This window comes from Condylostylus longicornis, unplaced genomic scaffold (genome assembly GCF_029603195.1).
Source record: "Condylostylus longicornis isolate FDR11 unplaced genomic scaffold, ASM2960319v2 ptg000153l, whole genome shotgun sequence".
Taxonomy (NCBI): Eukaryota; Metazoa; Arthropoda; class Insecta; order Diptera; family Dolichopodidae; genus Condylostylus; species Condylostylus longicornis.
Genome location: NW_026578121.1, coordinates 680,276 through 702,789, shown reverse-complemented (window position 1 = coordinate 702,789; position 22,514 = coordinate 680,276). Strand labels below are relative to the sequence as shown.

At 22.8% G+C, this 22,514-nt stretch overlaps 1 protein-coding gene across 2 annotated transcripts in view; it reads right to left on the bottom strand.

Annotated features, from left to right (window-relative positions):
• LOC129615876 (putative uncharacterized protein DDB_G0282499) overlaps positions 1-22,514 on the bottom strand; it is a 37,366-nt gene continuing 14,852 nt past the window's right edge. For both annotated transcript variants that reach the window (XM_055531280.1, XM_055531279.1), the window contains exons 3-6: positions 14,860-14,997; positions 8,301-8,404; positions 6,707-6,961; positions 1-1,385 (exon numbers count right to left, since the gene is read on the bottom strand). In XM_055531280.1, the coding sequence (XP_055387255.1) occupies positions 264-1,385; positions 6,707-6,961; positions 8,301-8,404; positions 14,860-14,997 (1,619 nt within the window). In that variant the 3' untranslated portion in view covers positions 1-263. The remainder of the gene's footprint in view (positions 1,386-6,706; positions 6,962-8,300; positions 8,405-14,859; positions 14,998-22,514) is intronic.

Below are 22,514 nucleotides of genomic sequence, written 5' to 3'. Positions count from 1 at the left end.
TTAAAACATAATTTTAATTTAATTAAATTAAATTGAGTATTAAATACCTTGAGTATATCAATTTAGTTCTAATGCACTTTTCGTTGTCACCATCTATATTGTAATTAAATTAATATTTAATAGATTTTGATTTTACAAAGTAAAAATCTAACAATAATTAATCTAATTTCATTTAACCTAAAAAAAAAATATTATTTTTATATATATATTATAATAGGGCTTATATACATTTATATTTTGTTCGATTATAAAACCTATATACATTATTTTATAGGAATTTTCCGTTCTGATATATTATCATTACTTTCATTTTCATTACTATTATCATTTCCATTATTATTATGAATACTTTCTTCTAAACTTTCTTCATAAAATGATGGTGATTGTTGTTCAATATCAAAACTTTTAATATCATCATCATCATAATAATTATTATAATTATTTTGTGTAAAAATTTCAGCATCTGGATCAATTTTAACACCATTCTTTTGTGCAATATAATTAACATTAATGTCATTTGATAAATCAATTGGTATACTCTCATATGTATCAATATCATTATCATAATTATTATCTTTATCATTATTATAATCTTCTGGTGTTAAATACCATTCATTATTTAATGTTTCATATTTTATATTATCATATTTGTTATTGTTACTATGTTCCTCCTCTTCAGAACTATAAAAATTTTCACGACTACGATGATAATAATTTTCTTTTTTATCTAAATTATCATTTGAATTTATGTTTTCTTCATCATTTGATTCATTATTTATAATTGTTGTTACCATATCACTTTCATTTTCATTAGATTCAGTATTTTCATTTGTTTCTGTATTATCATTATCATTTTTGGCATCATCATCATCATCAGCATCATTATCATCATCATCAATATCCATATCGTCATCATCATCGGTATCATCAGTATCATCATTGTCATCATTATCATCATTTGAATTATATTTTGAATTGACATTTGCTTCCGTATAATCCATATCACCTTTAATATTTTTATTAGTTTCCTCTATATTCTCATCATTATTATCATTTTCTCCAGCTACATTAATACTATCATTTGATAAATTCTTTATATTAATTATATTATAATCATTTACAGTAGCATCATCATTATGATTAATAAATTCATTTTCAATATTATCATCATTTTTTAATGTTGTTATATAAGTAATTGAATCAATATCAGGCTGTTGATCTCCGGCCAAACTTTCTGTTGGTATTGTTTCATAATATAATGGTTGTATATCTTTTTTTGAAATTTTATATTTTACATTTTCATTATCTGAAATATCGGATATTTCATCTTGAAGTAAATTAATAATAGGCTCTGTTTCTGTTTCTGTATAATTAGCTGTTGAATTCTATATATTACAATAATAATAGAAAAAAAAATATATTCATTAATTAAAAATTTATTTTTTTTTAATTTTATTCATTTTAAAAATTTATTTTCAATCATTAAAAAGTTAAGGTATTGTATAGCATGTAAATTACGTCCATTTTTTTAAGTAAAACTGTCAAACGGTTATTATTGCCATATACACTCATTTTTCTCATTTTTTAAATTGGCTAAAATTTAAGAGAGAAGCTAGAAAGAATGATAATGCATGCACAAGAAAGAATTTTAAATTTGTTAATATTAAAAAGTAAATTTACAATTTTTTACAAAATTTTTACAAGTTTTTACAATTTCTTTACTAATTCTGTTCTTCTTTGCAATGAATAAATAATTATTTCAATATAGAACAAGTATAACAAGTATTACAAGAATATCAACTAGTTTATAATTATTTATAACAGTTATTTTAGAATTTATCAACATCAATTTACATTTCAAGTATTGAAATAATGTAAATTTTAATAAAACAATCCGCAGATCATCTTTATTCATTATACGTCAAAAAAATAAGAGAGAAGATTTTACTGACAGAATATTTTACATAATATTGACTTAAGTAAGTAAACAAAAGGGGACTAAATGAAAACAAAAATATTATTTTTTATACAATATTTTAAGAATTCATAAATTTTATATTAAAAAGAATTTGCATAAAAATAATTTGAAATACAATAATAATTTCTTGCAAATATATATGAAAGTGTTGCATTAATCATCACTAGATGGCTTAAATGTTAACAATTCATAATTTAACTGAAAATTTTATACTAAAGAGTACCGCGTTCGAGTGACATTAAAAAATTTATTCTATTATTATAATTTTTAATCGCATCTCTTTTCATATTTAATTAAGTGTTATACTGTATAACTCTTATATAATAGAAAATTTTTGATTGATTTTCAAAAAATAATTAAAAAAAATAAGAAAAAATAATCTATGATTGTTTTATTACTAAACGTAACCCTTACTCTTCTCCCATTTTGTATTCTTCTTTCTCTTTTTTTTTTTTCTCTCTTATTTAATATTTTTGCATTTAAAGATTATAAAAGAAAACTCTTAAGAGCAATTAAACTTAAACAATAAAAATAAATAAAAAAACAAGAAGCGGTTAACACTTTATGCAACATGTTTTATGCAATAGAACAGTAATAAAGAATAATAAACCAGACATTTAATTACACTTAATAAAAACAAAAAATAAAAGAAAAATAACTATGGGATAGAGTTGATATAAATAATATAAGTATGTGTATATAGAAATGGAAATAACAAAAATTTTATTAAAAACACAATAAAAAAACGAAAAAAAAAAATATAAAAGTGTGGACTCAAAACAGATTCAAAAATACACGCAAAAGGATATAAGAGTTTTTTTTTTCCTCTTTCTGCAAAAACACTCTGGGTCACCCAAAGGTAATCAGAATGGGAATAGCAAAGGGGAATTATCCTGGAAAACTTTGAGATTTTAAGAAGAAAAAAATTAATAAAATCATTTTATAGTTTAATTATTTGGAGGCAATCATTTGCTTATGAGCCTAAAAATATGCTAACTCACTTTAATAAATTTTTAATATTTTATGATCGAATACTTAAATGGTGTATGTAATGACAATTTTAATTGTCACAAAATTTAGTTTTAACAATTTTTCAAAAATTTTCTATATATAGGAATTCTTTCATACATTCTTCTCCCGGTTTGAGGCTTTGATATTTACAACAATTTGAAGTGCGTTAACGCATTAAAAATCCACTGACAGAAAAATAAAGAGTCATCTTTAATAATGCAAATGACACTTAATCATGAAATTATATGACAAACATTTTAAGATTATTTTCCACTAATTTCATGTAGGTATTTTTCATTCCTAATTCAAAAATTTAGTGAAATAATCCATGTTATTTATCATTATGTTTATTCCATAACTCTCCCAAAATACAATTACATAGGCATTAACACATTTCATACTCCTTCATCTCTTTCAGCATCAATTTTTCAGCATTACAATAGAATTGCGGGATTTATTACACCACTAAGTTTCTATTTATGACAAATAATAAAAAACTGCAAAAGCAATAATAGCTAAGGAATTTTATCAAGAGAATCAAAAGCAAAAAAAAATTAGAAGGCGCTAACGGAGAAAACTCTTTTAAAATGATAAGAAAAAGAATTTTAGATAACTTCTTTTATTTATTTTTTAGCTTCTTTTTTTTATATCGTATATCCTTATACTCTCGCATCTATATATTATATATGTCTATCGCATCTATATACGTACATATAACAGTATATAACAGTATATTATTTAATAGATATTATAATTTGAAAATAAAATGGTCCATTATAAGTTGGTCTGTGTCTCTAAGGAAAATTTATCTGATTCAAAGAAATTTATATTTATACACATACAAGTACATATATATATATGGCAATACTTTTTTAAATGCTCATAAAATAGGACAGCAAAAAACAAATAGCATTTTTTTAACTTGTTATACGTTATAATATGTATATGTATATGCGTCACATTGTTTTTGTAAAATTTGAAACACTGTGTTTAATTAACAAACTCAAACTATAAAATATATGTAAATATCCTGCGGGTCAAAAACAAATTTAATTTGTATTAAATAAATTTTAAGAAAATAATAATTTAATTTTGAGAAAAATTGTATTAAAAATATTAATATATTTAAAATCGTTTTAATTGATTTAAAATTTTAAACGAATTTAAGAGTTTTTCTCTATTTTCAAAAAATTTTCTATAAATAATTTCTTTTATATGAAAATTCATGAAGTGAAACTCAACAAGTGTGAAAATTTTTCAATATCTTTAAAAGTTAACAATTTTAGAATTTAATCGGAAAAGTTTTTTGGAAAAAACGTATTATATACATTGAAATTGTATCTCCAAGTTAATGAAAATTTCAAAGTTCATTGATTTTCATGTAATAATTTTATTCCAATCGTTTATTTTTATATAAACTAGAATATAATATTATCTATTTAAAAAATTAATCGCGCTTGAATTAAATATCGTTTGTTTTCTCTTTTTACCATTTATTTAATGTATTTATTAAAATTGATGAAATAATTAAGGTTAAAGTTAAAAATTTTATAAGAATATACAATTTAATACAAATGCGAAATAATACAAAATTGAAATATAACATTATGTATGTATAATGACTTTAAGTTCTTTACAAGACCTTTCAAAAACTGTTTATTTTTTTCGAAACGGAGTTTATAAGCAAAACAACTTAAACAAGTAGAATTTTCGTGAAAATTTGTTAACATCACTGTATTTCGGAAACCCTTCAGATTTAGCACCTATTCCAGAAAAAAAGGTTTACCAATTTTTGACCTTCTAATCAATGGTATGTATTATTGTATACCTTTCTGAATCACCGTGTATATAAATTTTGCATACTATATAAAGAGTTTTATAATAAGATTTCTGGTTTCGCAAAGTGAAATCAATGAATACGTTAATTAATTTTTGAAATTAAAATTCAAAGTAATTTATTTAGAGTAATGAAGAATATCGTATTTGCAATTGCACAGCTCTTTTTAATTATATTAAACTACCAAGAATTAAATATATAAATTACAAATTAAATTTGCCATACTCATATTTTTTGTTCTGTGCCTACCTATAAATTATTGAACAACAATAATTTTAACTATCTAAGATATAAAGCATGATCATCCTGTATATATGTTATTTTGAATATAATTACAGCATTACAATTAAAATATGTAATTAGACTTCAAGAATCAAATTTTAAATAATTGTTATATAATATCTTAATAATTTATAGACCACATCTAAATTATTTATTAAAAAATATCTAAAATAATTCCATGCAATCTTCAAAAATATAAGTAGATAAAGCTAAAATATTTATATATATACATATGTATGTACAATAAAGAAAAAGCAATTTTCAAAGCAAAAAAATAAATTCCTCATGCCACAAACTAAAAGTACATTTTTTAAAGGATTTCATCATATAACGACTCTTAAAAACGTTCTTCTAAACAAGGAGGCGGCAATGGTAAAACCCTTTTCAATATTTTTATACATTTTTAAATATTATATACAAATATAAATTTCCTTATATATACATATATATATATAGAGTTATTTCATTTCACCAAAACTATTTTTTAAATTAATATTAAAATAAAACATTATTAATTATTTATATATATATTTTTATATTTTATTTATACAATAATTAAATTGAATATATATTTATGCTTTTTTTTTATTGTTAGTTTCACTTTCTTATATAACTTTTACAATAATATTTACATCATTTTATATATATTATTATTATTATTTTAAAATATTAATTAATTAATTAATTAATTGTTCCAAGACAATGAAAACAAAAAATAAAATAATAAAAATATAGAAAAAAAAAAGCATGATAAGTTTTTTTAGTTTAATTTTTAATTCTATATACAATTGTAATTGTATATATATATAGATAAAATATATATAATTAATTTGTTATAAAATTGATTTTGAGAATAAAATTGAAAATTATACAAAATAATAGAAGAATATTTTCATTTTTATTTTTATTTTTTATATAAATTTTTTATTATTCTGTTATTAATATAAAAGCAAATTTTGTTTAAATTCTAAAATGGACGTTTTTAATTTGCGTTACTCTTTCTTTTTATTATTATTATGTAATTTTATTAATTCTTTATTCTATTCATAAAATATTATATAAGAAGAAAGAAAATGTTAAATATTATTATTATTTATTTTTGGTTTATTGAATTAATTAATGAATTCTTATCACAATAATATCCTTTAATATCCTTTAATTTACAAAAAAAAAAAAGATTTTGAAAAACGTTAGTCAATAATTTTATAAAGCAAAAATAAAAAACAAAAAATTCAAGTAAAAAATATTTAAAAATTTTTTTTAATCTACAAAAAAAGCACTTAACCCGAAATTTTATTGCAATTAATAAAGGAATAAAAAGTTAATAATATTGTTAAAATGCAAAAAAAAAAACAAAAAAAAAAGGCAAAGGAATAAATTTATCCTTTCTGATTTTTTCTATTATAAATAATAATATTTTCATTTTGAAATTTAAATTGTAATTAATTAATTATTAGAGAAAAATTATTTTTTTATATAGATTAATAAAATCAACTTTTAGTTGATTTCTAAAATTTCTTAAAACAGGATTATTGGTTCTTTTCTTATTTTCTCTTCATTTTTATAATTTTAATAATATTTAAACTTTAAGATCTGACCTTCGGTGAATCAATTTCATTATTAAATTCTGGTTCAGCTGTTGTACCTTCAGCTTTTGGTTTAACTGTTTTTTCACCATCATCATCATCACCATTATTATTAATATCAGAATTAATTGATGAAATTGTTGTTGAATCATCTTCTAAATCTAATGGTCTTATATGTACAACTCTTACTTTAACAATTTCATTACCATTTTCATCTTTATCAACATAAACGGTATTATTAATTTCAACCCGATGTCCATTAATAATCTAAAATGTGTAAAAAGCGTAAAATATATATTTTAATATTATAATTATGAAATAATATGAAATTTATTATATTGAAAATATCATATCGATTGACAGGATTCATGCGACCTTAGGTAAATCACTAAAATAGAAAATTTATTTGGCTTTTAAGAAAAATTAAAATTTTTTCGAAAACAAACGTGACATTTTTGTTCAAGTAAAATAATTACGCACTATAATAAAATTATAATTTTTGACATAATTGATTAAAAACTTTAAGTCAACTGAAGCGACATCTCGCAAATATTAGATCAAAAATAAAGTTTCAAAAAATTAAATTAGTTTTTTCTCGCTAAAACATTTGAAAGTTTGAATATTACAATTTACATGTTATAGCTTGAAGTTAGTCGACTTAATGTTTGCACACTCAATTTCAAATTTTTAAACTTATTAAGTAAATGGGGTGGTGAGATTTGAAAATAATGATAAAATTCATGTTATTTTAATAGTTTAATAAGTAGATACAGAAAACATTTTAATTTTTGACATATAATAACCGTATAAAAATCAAGTGTTAAATAATTTATATAAAATTAAGTTACAATCTCGTAAATAAACTAGAAAATTTCAATTCAATTGATGCTTAAAAAATCGTCAATTCAGAACATTCAATTGATGGTTGTAAAATAATTGTGTGAATTTACTTGTATCATTTTATACATGAACTGATATATGTATGTACATAGACAGCAATCTCACACACGAAGTTTAGTGAAACTTATTACAACTTAACACATTAATTTTTTTATTTCTTCAAAATATTTTTTAATTATACATTTAATTAAACTAAAAAAAAAACAAACAAAATATACCAATTAAATATGTACATAATATATTAAGGTCATTTCAAAAACAAATTGAATGATTCGTCAACAACATTGCGATTATTCAAGTGCAACATTTTCTTTCTTTTTTTAAGAATTTCCTTTAATTAACATAATTGTTTTTTTTAATGCCACCACAAATTTTTAATAATAGTACTTTAAGCAATTCATTTCCAAAAACAAATTCTAACAAAATTAAAAATTATGCCAATCATGATTTTGAATAATTTTTCCGTATTTTTATAAAGTACATACTTCAAGAACTTAAACAGGGCAGTATTTTAATGTTAATGATACAGGAAAGAGTAAATAAACTCATAGATGTGTAAAATTTTATTAAAATATTAATTGGACATGCTTAGTGGAAACCATACTCCAAAATAATTAAAATAATTAGTATTTCTTCTCTTATATACAAAATTAAAAAAAAAAAAAACATTTTCAATAATAAATTAATAATAATTAATTGGTTTTACCTTTGTTTCGGATGTACTATTTGCTTTCGATGGATCTAATTCGAATGTATCAGCAGCTTCAAGGAAACGACCTAAAAGTCTTTCACGAATAGTTCTGAAATAATCTGAAAATTAAAGAGTTTTTTTTTTAAATCATAATTTTTAAAAAGGTTATAAATTAATTTTTTGTTCTTAATACACATTATATAAAAGCGGCTAGCAGGTGGCGCTAAATACTTGAGATTCTTAACTTTTTCAATATTGTCATATTGACATTATGTTCATTAAATGTCACATACATCAGTTGTTAACTAAACATATATATTTTTCATTTTATTCACAGAAGCAGTAAAAAAAATTTTAAGATTAAATAAATTAGCTTATTTAATAAACTTAAAATGAAGATTTTTACAATTAATCCTATGGATAAAAAAAAAGCGCAGTCGATCTTATATAAAATTGCAGCCATCGGGGGAAAAAAAAATTATAGTACTTAATGCTAGAAATGCAAAATTTTTCACAATAATTACATTAACACAGAGTGACTAATTACAAGAAGGCATAAATACCTCCTACAAATAGTTTCTTTTTTCAAAAAGTTGTGAAGGAAAAGAGTAGAATGGATTAGAACCAGTAATGTTGAAATCTGAATTATTTTTATAGTAAAAAACTAAACAAATTTTTTTTAGGAAACACAGAGCTAAACTACCATTGATTGTAAGAAATTTTGTACAAAAATGGACATATTGTCGTTTATATTGTGCCTGATTATACTAAAGGCTTGTTGCAAACTTAATGTATACATTAATAAGTAATTTTAATCAATTAAATATGAACATATAACGTCAGATATCCGATAATTTCATCATTTTTAAAATTATTTAATTAGCTACTAAAAATATTTAAATATACAAAGTTATTTAATTCCGAGATAGACCTTGAAATACCTATGTATTATATGTATAATGTATTATTAAAAACTTTGCATTGTCTTATACTATTATTAGGTACTATACAGAAGGCAAAAATGATAGTTCTTGTGTTATTTACCTACATAATTTTATAAATTTTTTTTGTTTTTTCTTGACATGAGAATGGTATAAACAAATTATAATCTTCTAAAGAATTTGAACTCAAATTATTTTATCAAATGAAGCAACAAAGTCAAATAGAAAGAAAAATTTTTCAAAATCCCTATATACACCTCTTTCTCTATATAATATAAAATATTTTTGTCGTATACCATCATTTTTAAATTCTTTTCCACCCGATTTAACTTGAAAAAATCAAAAATTTTCCCACTTTCATAAAAACAAATAAAACAAAAATTTTTGTTTTAATAATAAGCGATTTTTACTCTATATTTTACAAAATATTTTCCATTCATATTAAATATTTTTTCTTTTCACTTTTATTAACTAGCTTACAAGCTATATATAATTTATTTATTCATGGTGTATTTTATAATATTTTTTACCCTTATAAAAGGTATAAACTTTTAATAGGTCTATCGTTTAGAAAATTATGTAACTATAATACTTATCTTTTGTTGCCCCCATTTACTAACTATTTGAATATATTTTGAAAATGCAAAAAACCGAGACAAAAAGAAACAAGATGTTATTTTTAATAGCATTATAAAATTAACATAAAACATATAAGTATATATATATTTATTTTTTAGGCTAAGGACCTAATAATTATAAAAAGTGTATATGTACCTAAATACCCTTAAACTACACATTATTTAGTAATTATAGTTTAATAATATTTAAATCTATCTTCAATACCAACATAAGACCTTGCTTTCTCACATACAAAAAATTTTAATATAAAAATGCAAAGATAATTTATACGTATATATATATACATATATGTTAACTACAGAGCAAGAACAAATATTTGGTATGTACATTTTTGGTATGCATGTAAAATATTTTAACTCAAAATATAAATATAACATGAATACATGTATCTAATATGTAATACAAATAGCTAATATAAGTAAGTAAACACTGTGAAAGGAAAACTATATACACACACTGACACCTATAAAAAATGTATAGAGGAAAATGTAAAAATAAAAAAAAAAGACACCAACAATAATCATAATGAAAAACTAAAAACAAAAACCAAATACAAGCTGAACAATTACTTTAATTGAATATAATAAAGTGCATAAATGACGAACTGACGAGTACCTACATACCATACAGACGTTCATATAACACTTTCATAGTATTCATTACAAAAAAATTCCCAACTTTATTTTGAACTAAAAAAAAAACAAATGAAAAAAAAATTTTAACAAAGAAAAACTGAAAGACCATCGGGATTGTCTGTAAAGATATAACAATGTCTGTACAATTGTACACTTACTTATTCACGTGCAAATATATAGTGAATGTAGGTGTTTTATACGTGTAGTACAAATACATACATTTTTTTTATTGTTTACTTTTCTGCTCTGTCTCACTCTGTCTGATTTATTTTCTATTCGATTTTTCTTTTCTTTTCTGTTTTTTTCCCCCCTTTTTTATTGTTTTGTTATACGGCGAGATGATAATTTTGGTGTCATTTAAGTTAAAATATTCTTTTTATTAAATTTTATCACTTTTTTCCGTTTGTCATATTATTATATATACATACGTATAATTTCCATATACATATATATATGTAAATAATTTTTTTATATTTTTTATATTAAATTTATCTATATTAATATGACACGTTCATAATTAGGTAATTTGAAAAATTTTTGGCTGAACGTATGACATACAATTTTATACGCAAAAGGAAAATATTGGAAGCAATTTATTAAATAAAGCGCTTGTTTCACCTTTTCACCAAGGGACTCCAAAATTCAATTTCATCTATCGGAAAAAATTTATTTTACAAGGTTTTTTGCTTACTGCCAGTTCAGTAAATAAAATTATTACACAGTTTCTCCGAATCTGAATAGTTCTATATTTCTATTGATTTCTAAATTCTATTGATTCGAAGTTTCTAGAGCTACTTAAATTCATTATACGGCATTCATAATCGGGCGAGAGCGAAAATAATTAAGAGACAACAACCTCATATTTCGAAAAGATATTCTAACCAACTTAATTAAAATTTTGAATATTTCGGAATATTTTCGGGATATTTCGGGATATTTCGGAATGTTTTGAATAATTTTCAGAAATTGAGTACTACGGTTTTTATTATCCCAATACCTATAATTTTTATTAACTCCTGTTAATTTTTCTAGCAATAAAGCAAAATTTAAGGAACCATACTAGAATGTATAAGATAACTAGCTTTTAATAAATTTTTCGTAAACTTTTTAACATATTTTCGTATTGCAGTACATTTCAAATGTACATACTTATATTAAAACGAAAACACCTATAAATATGCAATACATGTATATACATAAGTAAATTTTATTGAATTGAATTTATAATAAAAAAAAAGAAGGAAAGCAAAAATAAAAAAAATGGTTTTTGGCGTTGAAAATCGTCTGCCCGCATTTTAACATTATAAGCTCTGCTGCACTACTTTAATATTACAATTTTAAACTTTTTTTCTCTTGGTTTTTTTGTTTTAATTTCATTCTTCGATTAGAATGGGTAGAAAATGACAAAAAAAAAGCAACAAAAACAAATAAAACTGCGTTGCTGCGATACGATATTCTTGGCACCAAAAAAAAAAAATTCATTTTTCCTTTTTCTTTTTTCAGTTTTTTTAATATTTTACCGCGCCAGAAACCATTGCAATGCTCTATGACATATTCAATTCGAAATATTTCGTATACGTCGGATACTTTTGTAAAAATTTCATACTTTGTATATATGAAAAGATTTGAGTAGAAAATATTTTCACCATTAAAAGAAAAAAATTTTTTCAACTATCAAAAGTTTATCCAGAGTATTTTGTACATAATTTTTTATTTCTAGTAATCTACAAGCTTATTTATGTTAAATTTCAATTATAATGAAAAATAATTGGTCTGCATTGAAAGTAAATTAGGTAAGAGCGCATCTTTATTTTATGTATTATACAAAGTTTCATTTATTTTTAAAATTAATCCATATACATACATATATCGCCTGTAGGCTCTTTGATATTAGAGTACGAAAGTGATTATTAAATTGTAACTAAAAATTGATGTGAAACTAAAGTTTCAAAATGCCACATAACTTTGAAAATTTGTGACATTCTAAAATTGAATAACTTTCATAATTTTTTTTTGTTATTCTAAAATAACCTATAAGCTATATAAATTAATTTCTTAAAAAGTTTCGATTTGACACAAACTTTGACATTCGCTAACATCATTCTTGCACATACATGTATATTACGTAAATAGACTTGAGGCATTATGAAATTGCATTACAAAGCGAATTATTAAACAATTTCCTTGTATTCAAATCAAATTACTAGCTTGTATGTTGAAAATAAAAAAAAATTAAAAATGTCAAATTCAAATGAGTGCCTCTTATGAAATATCAAAAATGACATTTATAACATGGTAAAAATTATTGACATGATTTATGTTTACAATTCAACAAACTACCTGTTTATTATCTTATTTTTGCTATCTGTCATCTTGCATTTATATATGCATATATCATGAGTAAACCTTATTCTCTTATATGTATATTCCAACATTCTATAATAAAATAGAGATAAAAACTAAAAAAGAACCTCCGAATTTTAGAAAAAAAAAATCAAAATAAAAACTGAAATAGAATCTTAATTATCATACTAAAACATAAAATAGGATAGTAAAGAATAAAGAATTCTATTTGACTTAAGAAAGAATATAAAAAAACATCATGTCATTTTTACTCTTCTTTAAGATTATTTCCCTAAAATTTAAAATTCCCTTTAAGGCCTGCATAAAATACATACAACAAATGCATAATATGCAAATTTTGTAACAAAATATAACATCTTTATGAATAGTCTACTTATTGAAATTTCCTTAAATTTATTAATAAGAATGCTTCCAAACTATAAAAAAAATTAATATTAAAACGAGAATAGATATAGTTATCCGTGTTAACTCCGTGATATCCGTACGAATAAATGATTTTATATTTCGGGGATAATTGACATACATTTCCTTATAATATCTCGCCTTTTGTGTCTAGTCATATTTTATACATAATATGATGTATATGGCAGTTACCATATAAACCTATGCAATCTCGAAGAACTTTACTGCAAATGTTGGCCACATTATCAGAATTCGACACTTATCAAAAACACATACTTGAGTCTATATCTCAGAGCATTATTTCTTCGTATTACAAACGGGAAGTCAATTTTATTATACCCTTCGAACAAAAAACACTCATAAAATGCAAATTAAATGCTTCGTTTATAAACGTAGGCGTCAACACATACATTAGCTATATTGTTTTCTTTCTTCTTCTTTTATGAAAATATTAAATTCGCCTAAATGTATGCAATTATTTTTATTACTTTTATTCTGATTCTCACAGTAAATTCTGAACTTGTCACATTTTATTCTCAGAAACTAAAAATACTATAGAAAAAATTCAACAATTTAGGCCATTTAGGGTGGTATGAATTCTCTTATGAATTTTTTCTACTTTTAGTTTTACTATATATATCAATAAAAACTGTTATACATTAAAAATAATTTGTATTTTTAAAATTATAATTAACTGTGCAATGACTGAAACCATTTTTTATTATTTCTTATTGTCAATTAGAATTTTAATAGAATTAAAATTTATTCTAAATTAGCAATATATGAACAATATTATACTAAATAATTTATGTGACTACATCGCAAAAAAAAAGTAATGAGCAGTCGGCTATCTTAAATAATTATAGTACAAAGATCAGGTAAATATATAATTTTCATTTTCAAATACTTAATGAATGGTAATAATGAATGTAATTTTACTAATTGCGTTTGCTAATGATAGTGTATGGAATTCCGGATAAAATTCTTTCAGCCCAGTTATATTTGTAAAAAAATAAATTGAAATAAATTCATTTGAAATTTTTTCCTCATTTTAATAGAATAAGGAACTTTCCTAACATCAGATTTTTAAATGAGAATTTCGAGAAATCAAAACAGAATACTTAGGGTTCAGGTTGACTTAAGGCAACTTTTGGTTTCGCAACTGTTTGATTGCTTATTTGTATTCCATAGGTTTATATCTAGGCGCACAAACAAGCAAATGCAATCAAAAAGTTTGTAATTTTTTACAAATTTAAACTTACACGCAGCGATTTTACAATCAAACAGTAATTGTAAAGCTGAAAATTGCATGTCTGACTGACTCCTTTATGAACTTGTAATGAAATTTTCATTATTTTATTCTCGCACTTTAAGAAAATTTTAATATTTTCATAAACAATTTGGCGAGCATAATATATATAAATCAGTTGCTCTATTCTTGCACTATTAACCCTATATAAATAAAACTTTAAAATACACCAGTTATGTAATTCACCCTAACATTCTTTAGTAAAATTCTTAACAATAACACATAATTGAAATGAAAATCCTATACGCTCTAGACTTATAATAACAAAAAAGAAAATCACTTACCTTCAAAACCATCGAAGAAACTGTATGGACTAATTGAAATTGGAACCAAGAATGGTGTATAAACTGGTTCAACATCTTCTACATTTCTTTGTGGATATGCAACTTCAACATTTTCAACGTCATCATTTGGATTATTAACTGAAATTGAAAATTTATAATTAATTATAAATAAATTAAAAATATTTTTATTACTAGACAATAAATTTTAAAATTCTTAGAATACGACAAGATGGGCACGAGTTTGGGTGCAATAATAATTAACAATTTTTTTACAAAATATATTTCTCAACATAGACAAAATGTATAAAAACTTACAAACTGAATATAACAATCAATATTCAGGGGTAATAAACTAAATGCTCGATCAAACTATGCAGTGATGTTGTAGCCAGTCACAAACTTTATTTGCAATTTGAGTGCAAAGAAAGTAAAAAATATAAACTAGCAGTGTGACGCATACCGTGCAGTTCCTTTTAAATTGTTTGTTTTGTATTTAATTGTAAAACGATTTTTGCATTTTAACCTGCTCAAATTAGTTTAATTTTTTTTTCTAAATAAAATAAATCAAACAAAACGAAAAAACTTAACGGTTATGAGATTCTTTAGTTTTGACATTAAAATATTTTAATGAATCTTTAAAATTGTATTTTTTTTTTAATTTTTAACGACATTTTCATTTAACAATTTTAACTTTTATTATTTGTAATTCCAACCTTGTAATCACATACATTCCAACATCATACAGAGAACTCATAACAGATTTTAAATAAAATGATGAGATCATAACCACAAAAAAAAATGTTTTACTCAAATCTCTAAAAAAAAAATCAAAAAAAATTATTTTTTTTATTATTATTTCGGTAATTAAAGGTTGTATAAAATGCGCGTAACAAAATTGTATATGTTATACATGTTCCCTCAAAACATTACAATATATACGCGAAATAATTATAAAAACATATATGTTTGTATATCAACTGATTGATGAAATTTTATAAAGATTTTTTTTTAATTTTTTAAAAATGTCGTCCAAAACAACGTAAATTTTTTTTTTAATATTCATGAATCACTAATTTAAGGATTTCGTCAAATCATTCAAACATATACGAACTAATATTTTTATCAAATGAACATTTAAACTCGAATCAAACATGTTCATATATAATTCAAACATGTACGAAGCATTATTTAAAAAAAATATGCTGATATGACCCAAACCCTAGGAAATAAACGTTTTAGTATGACACGCCAAATTAAATAAAACAAACTGGGATCGTCAAGATAAAACAAAAACAGATAGTACGAGTATACTGTTTCAATACTATATATTTAAAAAAAAAGGCAGCCTTTCACAAGCGCTATTTAATTATTGTGCCAATTCAAATCGATTGGATTAACTAAAAATTGCAATCAGTTTGTAAAAAATTACTAGCCGTTTGATTGCTTAATTGCATATGCGCTCATACAGTAACATGTAAGCAATCAAACAGTTGTAATACTAAAAATTGGATATCTACATGAGTTCTTATCTGATCGTGAAAACTTTAATAATTTGAAGCCGTGTAAAATGATTATATTTTTAAAACTACATTTCTATATTTTAGAATTCTCATTCATCCTCATTCCTCTACATCAGAAAGACTAGATCAAACATTAATGTTTCTTTCCCTAACATGTATGATGTCATCAAAATGACAATCACGAAAACTACAATAGCGTTTACTGTTAAATTTCTAATTTAAGGGAAATGGTTTATAAATCTTCAAAACCATATTAGAATTCTGAAAATTAACTTGAATTTACTGTATAAAATAATTTGAAATTTTTAACTTTTAACCAAATTAAAAAAAGGAAAAAAGAAAAAATAATAAAGAAGATTTAAAATAAAATCTGCGGATATCCCATAAACCATACAATTTAATCCGCTTCTGTTGATTTAATCATAAAGTACAATGGATATAAATACACATACATTATACATAAATACACAAAATTTAAGTAAACAAATCCCATGTGCACATTTAAACAAATAAAACATAAACACATATACACATCATATATCTACAAATGTATGTACGTATGTACATAAACGCTTATGTCAGCATATTTTAGACATAATAAACTTATTTAATTTTACAAAAATGTTGTGCAGCTTCATACATTCTACACCCATATAAACCTTAAATCTGTACTTACGTATTTACATATTCCGTATGTACGTTTGTACTTAAATAATTATTCATATTTATTTTATGTACCTACAAACATATTTTTTAGTAACATCAATGTAGGCATAATCACAGATATGTGTGTATGTCTATATATATTAACATTTTTATATTACATTTTTATTACTAAGTTCACCTTGTCATTATTCTTGTGTTTTCAACTTTTTTTATCCGTTATTATCAGCTGACTCATGAGATTCTTAAGAGTTAAAACGACAAATTTCTTTTTAAGTGGATTTAATACAAAAAAAACACAGAAAACACATAAGATAAACAGAGCTAAAAAAAGAAAGACAAGTCAAACCCCACAAGTAAAGTATAGTTAAAAAAACAAAATTTTGTAAAAATAAACATGAGAAAAAGCATATTTGAATGTGGGTATTTATATACACACACACGCATCAAAGAAAAATAACAATAAATATTAAGAGAAAAAAATGAGTCTGTTTTTCATCTCCATATCTCATCTCTTCTCATAAGCCTTATGTGATATACTTTTTTGCAATGTATGTACATACATATGTACATGCATTTGTATATAATTATTATATAATATTATGTATGTATACCGTATTGATGTACAAATAGTAAATACCCAAATACATTATACAATTATAGCAAATTAAAAGTAAAATATTGCTATTGAATAATAAGAAAACAAAAAATTCCAAAAAAATTTTGTACAGAATCAAATCATATACAATAATTATTTTATACAACCAAATCAGCTAGCCCATCATAGTTGATAACCAAACTCATGAGCCACCTGATGATTTCTGTTGTGTTTTGGTTATGTATTTATATGCGTATGCCGAAAAATACAAAAATATACGTATACGTTACTACTCTATTACGTATGACGAGTGACGACGACGACAATAAGGGAACAATATTAAAAAACAAGAAAAAAAATCATCTTAAAATAAAATCAAATTAGCATTAAATATAAGGATTTGAACAAAGTTAAATTGTTTAAACTATTTTTAGGTAACAGTGCATTTTTGTTTTTGTTTATCAGAAAGTGATTTGCTAATATTACAGTTCAATCAGTTAGTTTGGCTGTTGGCAAATTTGTATACAAAAAGTGCGAACACGTCAAAATTTTCTAATAAAACAGAAGATATAAGATTGTATTGACCCACATAAATGATTATGACCTTAATACGAGTAATAATTTTCCGTTTAGTATAATCCAACACATTTTACAGATTAATATTTTAAAGTTCCAAATAATTGCCAGCAACCCACATTATCCATTTATAAAATATTCTTTTGAGAGCATTATTCTTTAACAATTTAATTCGAATACCTTCTAATTTTTTTTAAAACAGCCAGCATTTTTGTGAAAAACATAAAAGACAAGAAATTATGTCAAAATTTAACAACAGTCAAAAATGTCTTAAAATTATTCTAAATCGTTTTAATGAAATATTTTTAAAATTTTTAAATATTTCGTTTTTTAATTTTAAGCCCCAGAATGAAAGAACAAGGTGAGCGTCATCCAAAATACACTTTTATACTCATATTCACATATTATTCAAAATATTATCTGCAATCGCGGGCATACATATATACATACGCCTGGACTTCTCACAAGTCAAATACATATTTAATCTTCGCTAAATAAAATATAATAAATACGAAATAAAAAATGAGCCACCGGCAGAGTCAAATCAATAAAATTTGAACATTTCCTCTCACAAAATAGTCTAAAAATATACAAGAGACAGAAAAAAATGAAAAATGTGACATAAAAGAAACCAAAAAGCAAAACAAAAAAAAAGTATTACCAAAAACATAAGCTAGAAAAAATGTTGTCATTAATAAAAATTTTCTTTATGATGACTTTGGAATACCTCGGAACTGATTTCGACTGATAATGATTCCAAAAACAGGCATTATTACTCAGGGGGAAGAACGATGATGATGTTTTTTACTTCAACTTTTGTTTTTTTTTTTGTTTGCTGGAGAAGAAAAATCTTTAAAGTTTTTTTTTTGTTTTGTTTTGCGGTATCGGCGCGTTTTTTTTATGACTTCTTCATTTTGTTTTTGTTTTACTTACAAAATTGTAAATATACTTTTTGGAACTTTTACTTAATTTCCAAAAATAGAATTATTATGAGTAAAAATTTTTTATCCTCTTTGGTTTTTGCTTTTATTTTACAATATAATAAACCCATAAAACGTTTCATATTTAAAAAACAAGCAAAATTTATTAAAGTTATTGTACGTAATTTAAAATTAATCGCTTTTATGCGAGAAAATAAAATATTTTACTTTAATATTTAATAAAATTAAAATGTATTTTCCCTTATGTCTTCAAAATTAAGATGATAAATTTAAAATTGTTCCATGATTTGCTCATATTTTTAAAGAAATAAATTGAAATTAGTTTTTCATTCTTTAATCAAATCTCACTTTCTCCCTCAAGGGGTGTGAAGAAAATGAATGAATACTAAGAATAAAATTCAGAAAAATTTGTATTAAGAGTTGCAATTACAAATTTAGTCAATTAAAACATCACATTTCTATAACTAAAAAAATTTATAGAAAAAATTGCAATTTGAAAGTGACCCTTTTTCTGATATAGAATGAGGCTATTAAATTAAACTGTAAAATAATCAATGAATTTTATGCATCAAACAATGTAAAAAATAAATAAGTAAATAAAATACTTTGTTAAATTCAATATGAATCACGTAACTTCTATTTACTCAATACAATATGAAACTTATATAATATGCTTATTGAATTAATTGTAATTTTATTCTAAATTAGTTATACGTGGAAATATTTACTGCAATTATTGTTAATTTTTCTCGCTTGTTTTGTTAAATAATATCATTTGAAATACAGTCTGAATGAAAAATATAGTATTGAATTTAAATTGCAAATAAACCTATTATAATCGTTAATTATTCCAAAAGAAGAAGAAAAAAGGAAGAGAGAAAAAAAAAACAAATTAGTAATTAAATTAATAAAATGTGAATATAAATACTCTATATGAGCTACCTTTTATTGGGCTCATTTTATACAAGAATATATGTTTTGTTGTTGTTATATACAAGATATAGGAATCCCTTTCAATAACTGATTTCTCGATAATATAAAATCAATTGTAGTTAATTTCAATCATTTAGTCTCGAAGGTAGCAGTTAGTGCCATGCCTATCTAACCTAACCATAATCTAACTGTCCAAAACGCTTCTTCCAAATTTTTTCTTTTGCTCATCCTAAATATATGCAATAAATCGATATATTTTGGATAATTAAAGTAATTAAAATGTGTAATATCGTAAATTGTTTACAAAAGAAGGATTTTCACGTATTGAAGAGAAAAATGCATACCAACACTAATTTTTTTTCCTAGACTATCATTTGGAATTTTTGGGAATTTCCCCTAAATTTTCAAATTCCAATGGATTTTTTTTTATTAAAATCAAATCTATTCATATATAAAATTTGCTTCATAATAAAAAACCCCAAAATTAAATATTCTTTTCTTATTAATCAAAAGTAGGCAATAAAGTAAAAGTATTTCCATTAAAAAAAAACAAAACCATTCAATAAAAACAGGTTTATCCTCCATTTGTTTTTTTATTTTTCTATTTTATTACATGATGTCAGGCTTATATGGGGAATATCAATATTTTCGAATAATAATAATAATTTAACGCCCATATATACCGGTTGCAAAAATTAAATCTTGTTTATTTTTATAACAATTTTATCATTTAAAAAAATCAATATATAAAGTTCAAGGTTAATAAGAGAAAAGTTAACAATATTATAACATTAAATCAAATAATATGGGGTATTAAGTTATTAACTACAAAATAATAATGATTAATATTCGGTTTTTGTAAATTCATTTCAGTAATCTAGTGAACACTTCAGTAATTTAATATTATTATTTTTTAATATTTATTTTGTTTTCTATTTTAATATAATAATCTGCCTTATAGATCCCTAAATTAAAAAAAAAACACATATAATCATAATATCAAATGAATCAAAGCGTAAACTATCATTAAAATTCTATTTGGGCTCATATACAATAAATTAGTGTCCATACTATATTATTCGTACTTAATAATTACGTTCTCAAATTAAGAAAAACACAATTTATTCTGTATCTTTACATATAGGAAATATTATAAGTATATATGTATAACAATATTATAATCTTAATATAACAGATTTTTATTGTAATTAAATTTGAATTACAAATTTCTCATTATATGTTAAATATTTAGACTCATTTTAAAAGCTTTTAGCATTACAATAAAATTATTTTTATTTTAAACTTATTGAAAAAAACAAAAATTACATAATAAAATTATTATACATATTCTACAAATGGTTATCTTATTCAATTTAATTCAGAAATTTTAAATTAATTAAATAAATTATTACAAGTACACCTATTTATTAATAATATAATATAATAATATACTTTTTCAGAAAATTTTTCTTCTCAGAAAAATTTAATGAATGCAAGAACTAATGAAAATATTAACAAAAATTTAATAAACTAGTAAGTATAACATTTTCCTAAAATTTTACATTTTTAAACATAAGTACGAGTATTATTATTTTAATGGAATATACAAGAGTATATTTATTTACGTGCAAACCAAGTATATGTATTGTATATTTCACATTTTATATATTTTAGTATAATTTCTAAAATTATGTTATAAATATATTTTTATATGAACAAAGAGCATATAATAAATTGGTTATTCTACATACTTTCTATCGATCAAAACATATTCTCTCATTCAATCTATTACTTTTTTCAAGTAACAAAGTGGAATTTGCTGTAACAGAGTGGAAATTTTAGTGATATATTTTGTATTATTTTTTATTTTGATTTTGGATTTTCTTTATTAATATTTCAGATAAAAATATTTAATCAAATGGTGAGAGAATATTGCAACAAAAAATAAATTTTATATATATGTTCATACATACTTATTCATATTGCATTGCATACTTCTGTTACTACAAATTCCACTATGTTACCATATACAGGGTACCCAAGAATTAATGGTATTCCCGAAGCATAGTGACAGAATGAGTTCACATGAACAAAAAACAACTAGTGACATTTTTCTTTTTTGACCCTTGTTTTCGAGTTATGGGGCCTCAAAGTTGGAATATACAAAAATCGTCTAATTTTTACATTTTTATGTATAACATAGGAAATATGACAGGTAGAACTTTGTATTTTCAGTATGTCAATGATTCCAAAGACTTTTTTAGTTTCAGAGATATTTAAATGCTAAATCAAAAGTTTTGGTTAAGTGCAAAGTCTTTACTCACAAATCCACGTTACTAACCTATCGATTTTTTTTTACAAGGAAGAAGAGCCCTGTATTCTGACCTTCATTATGCCATAACATAATGTATTTGACATAACATA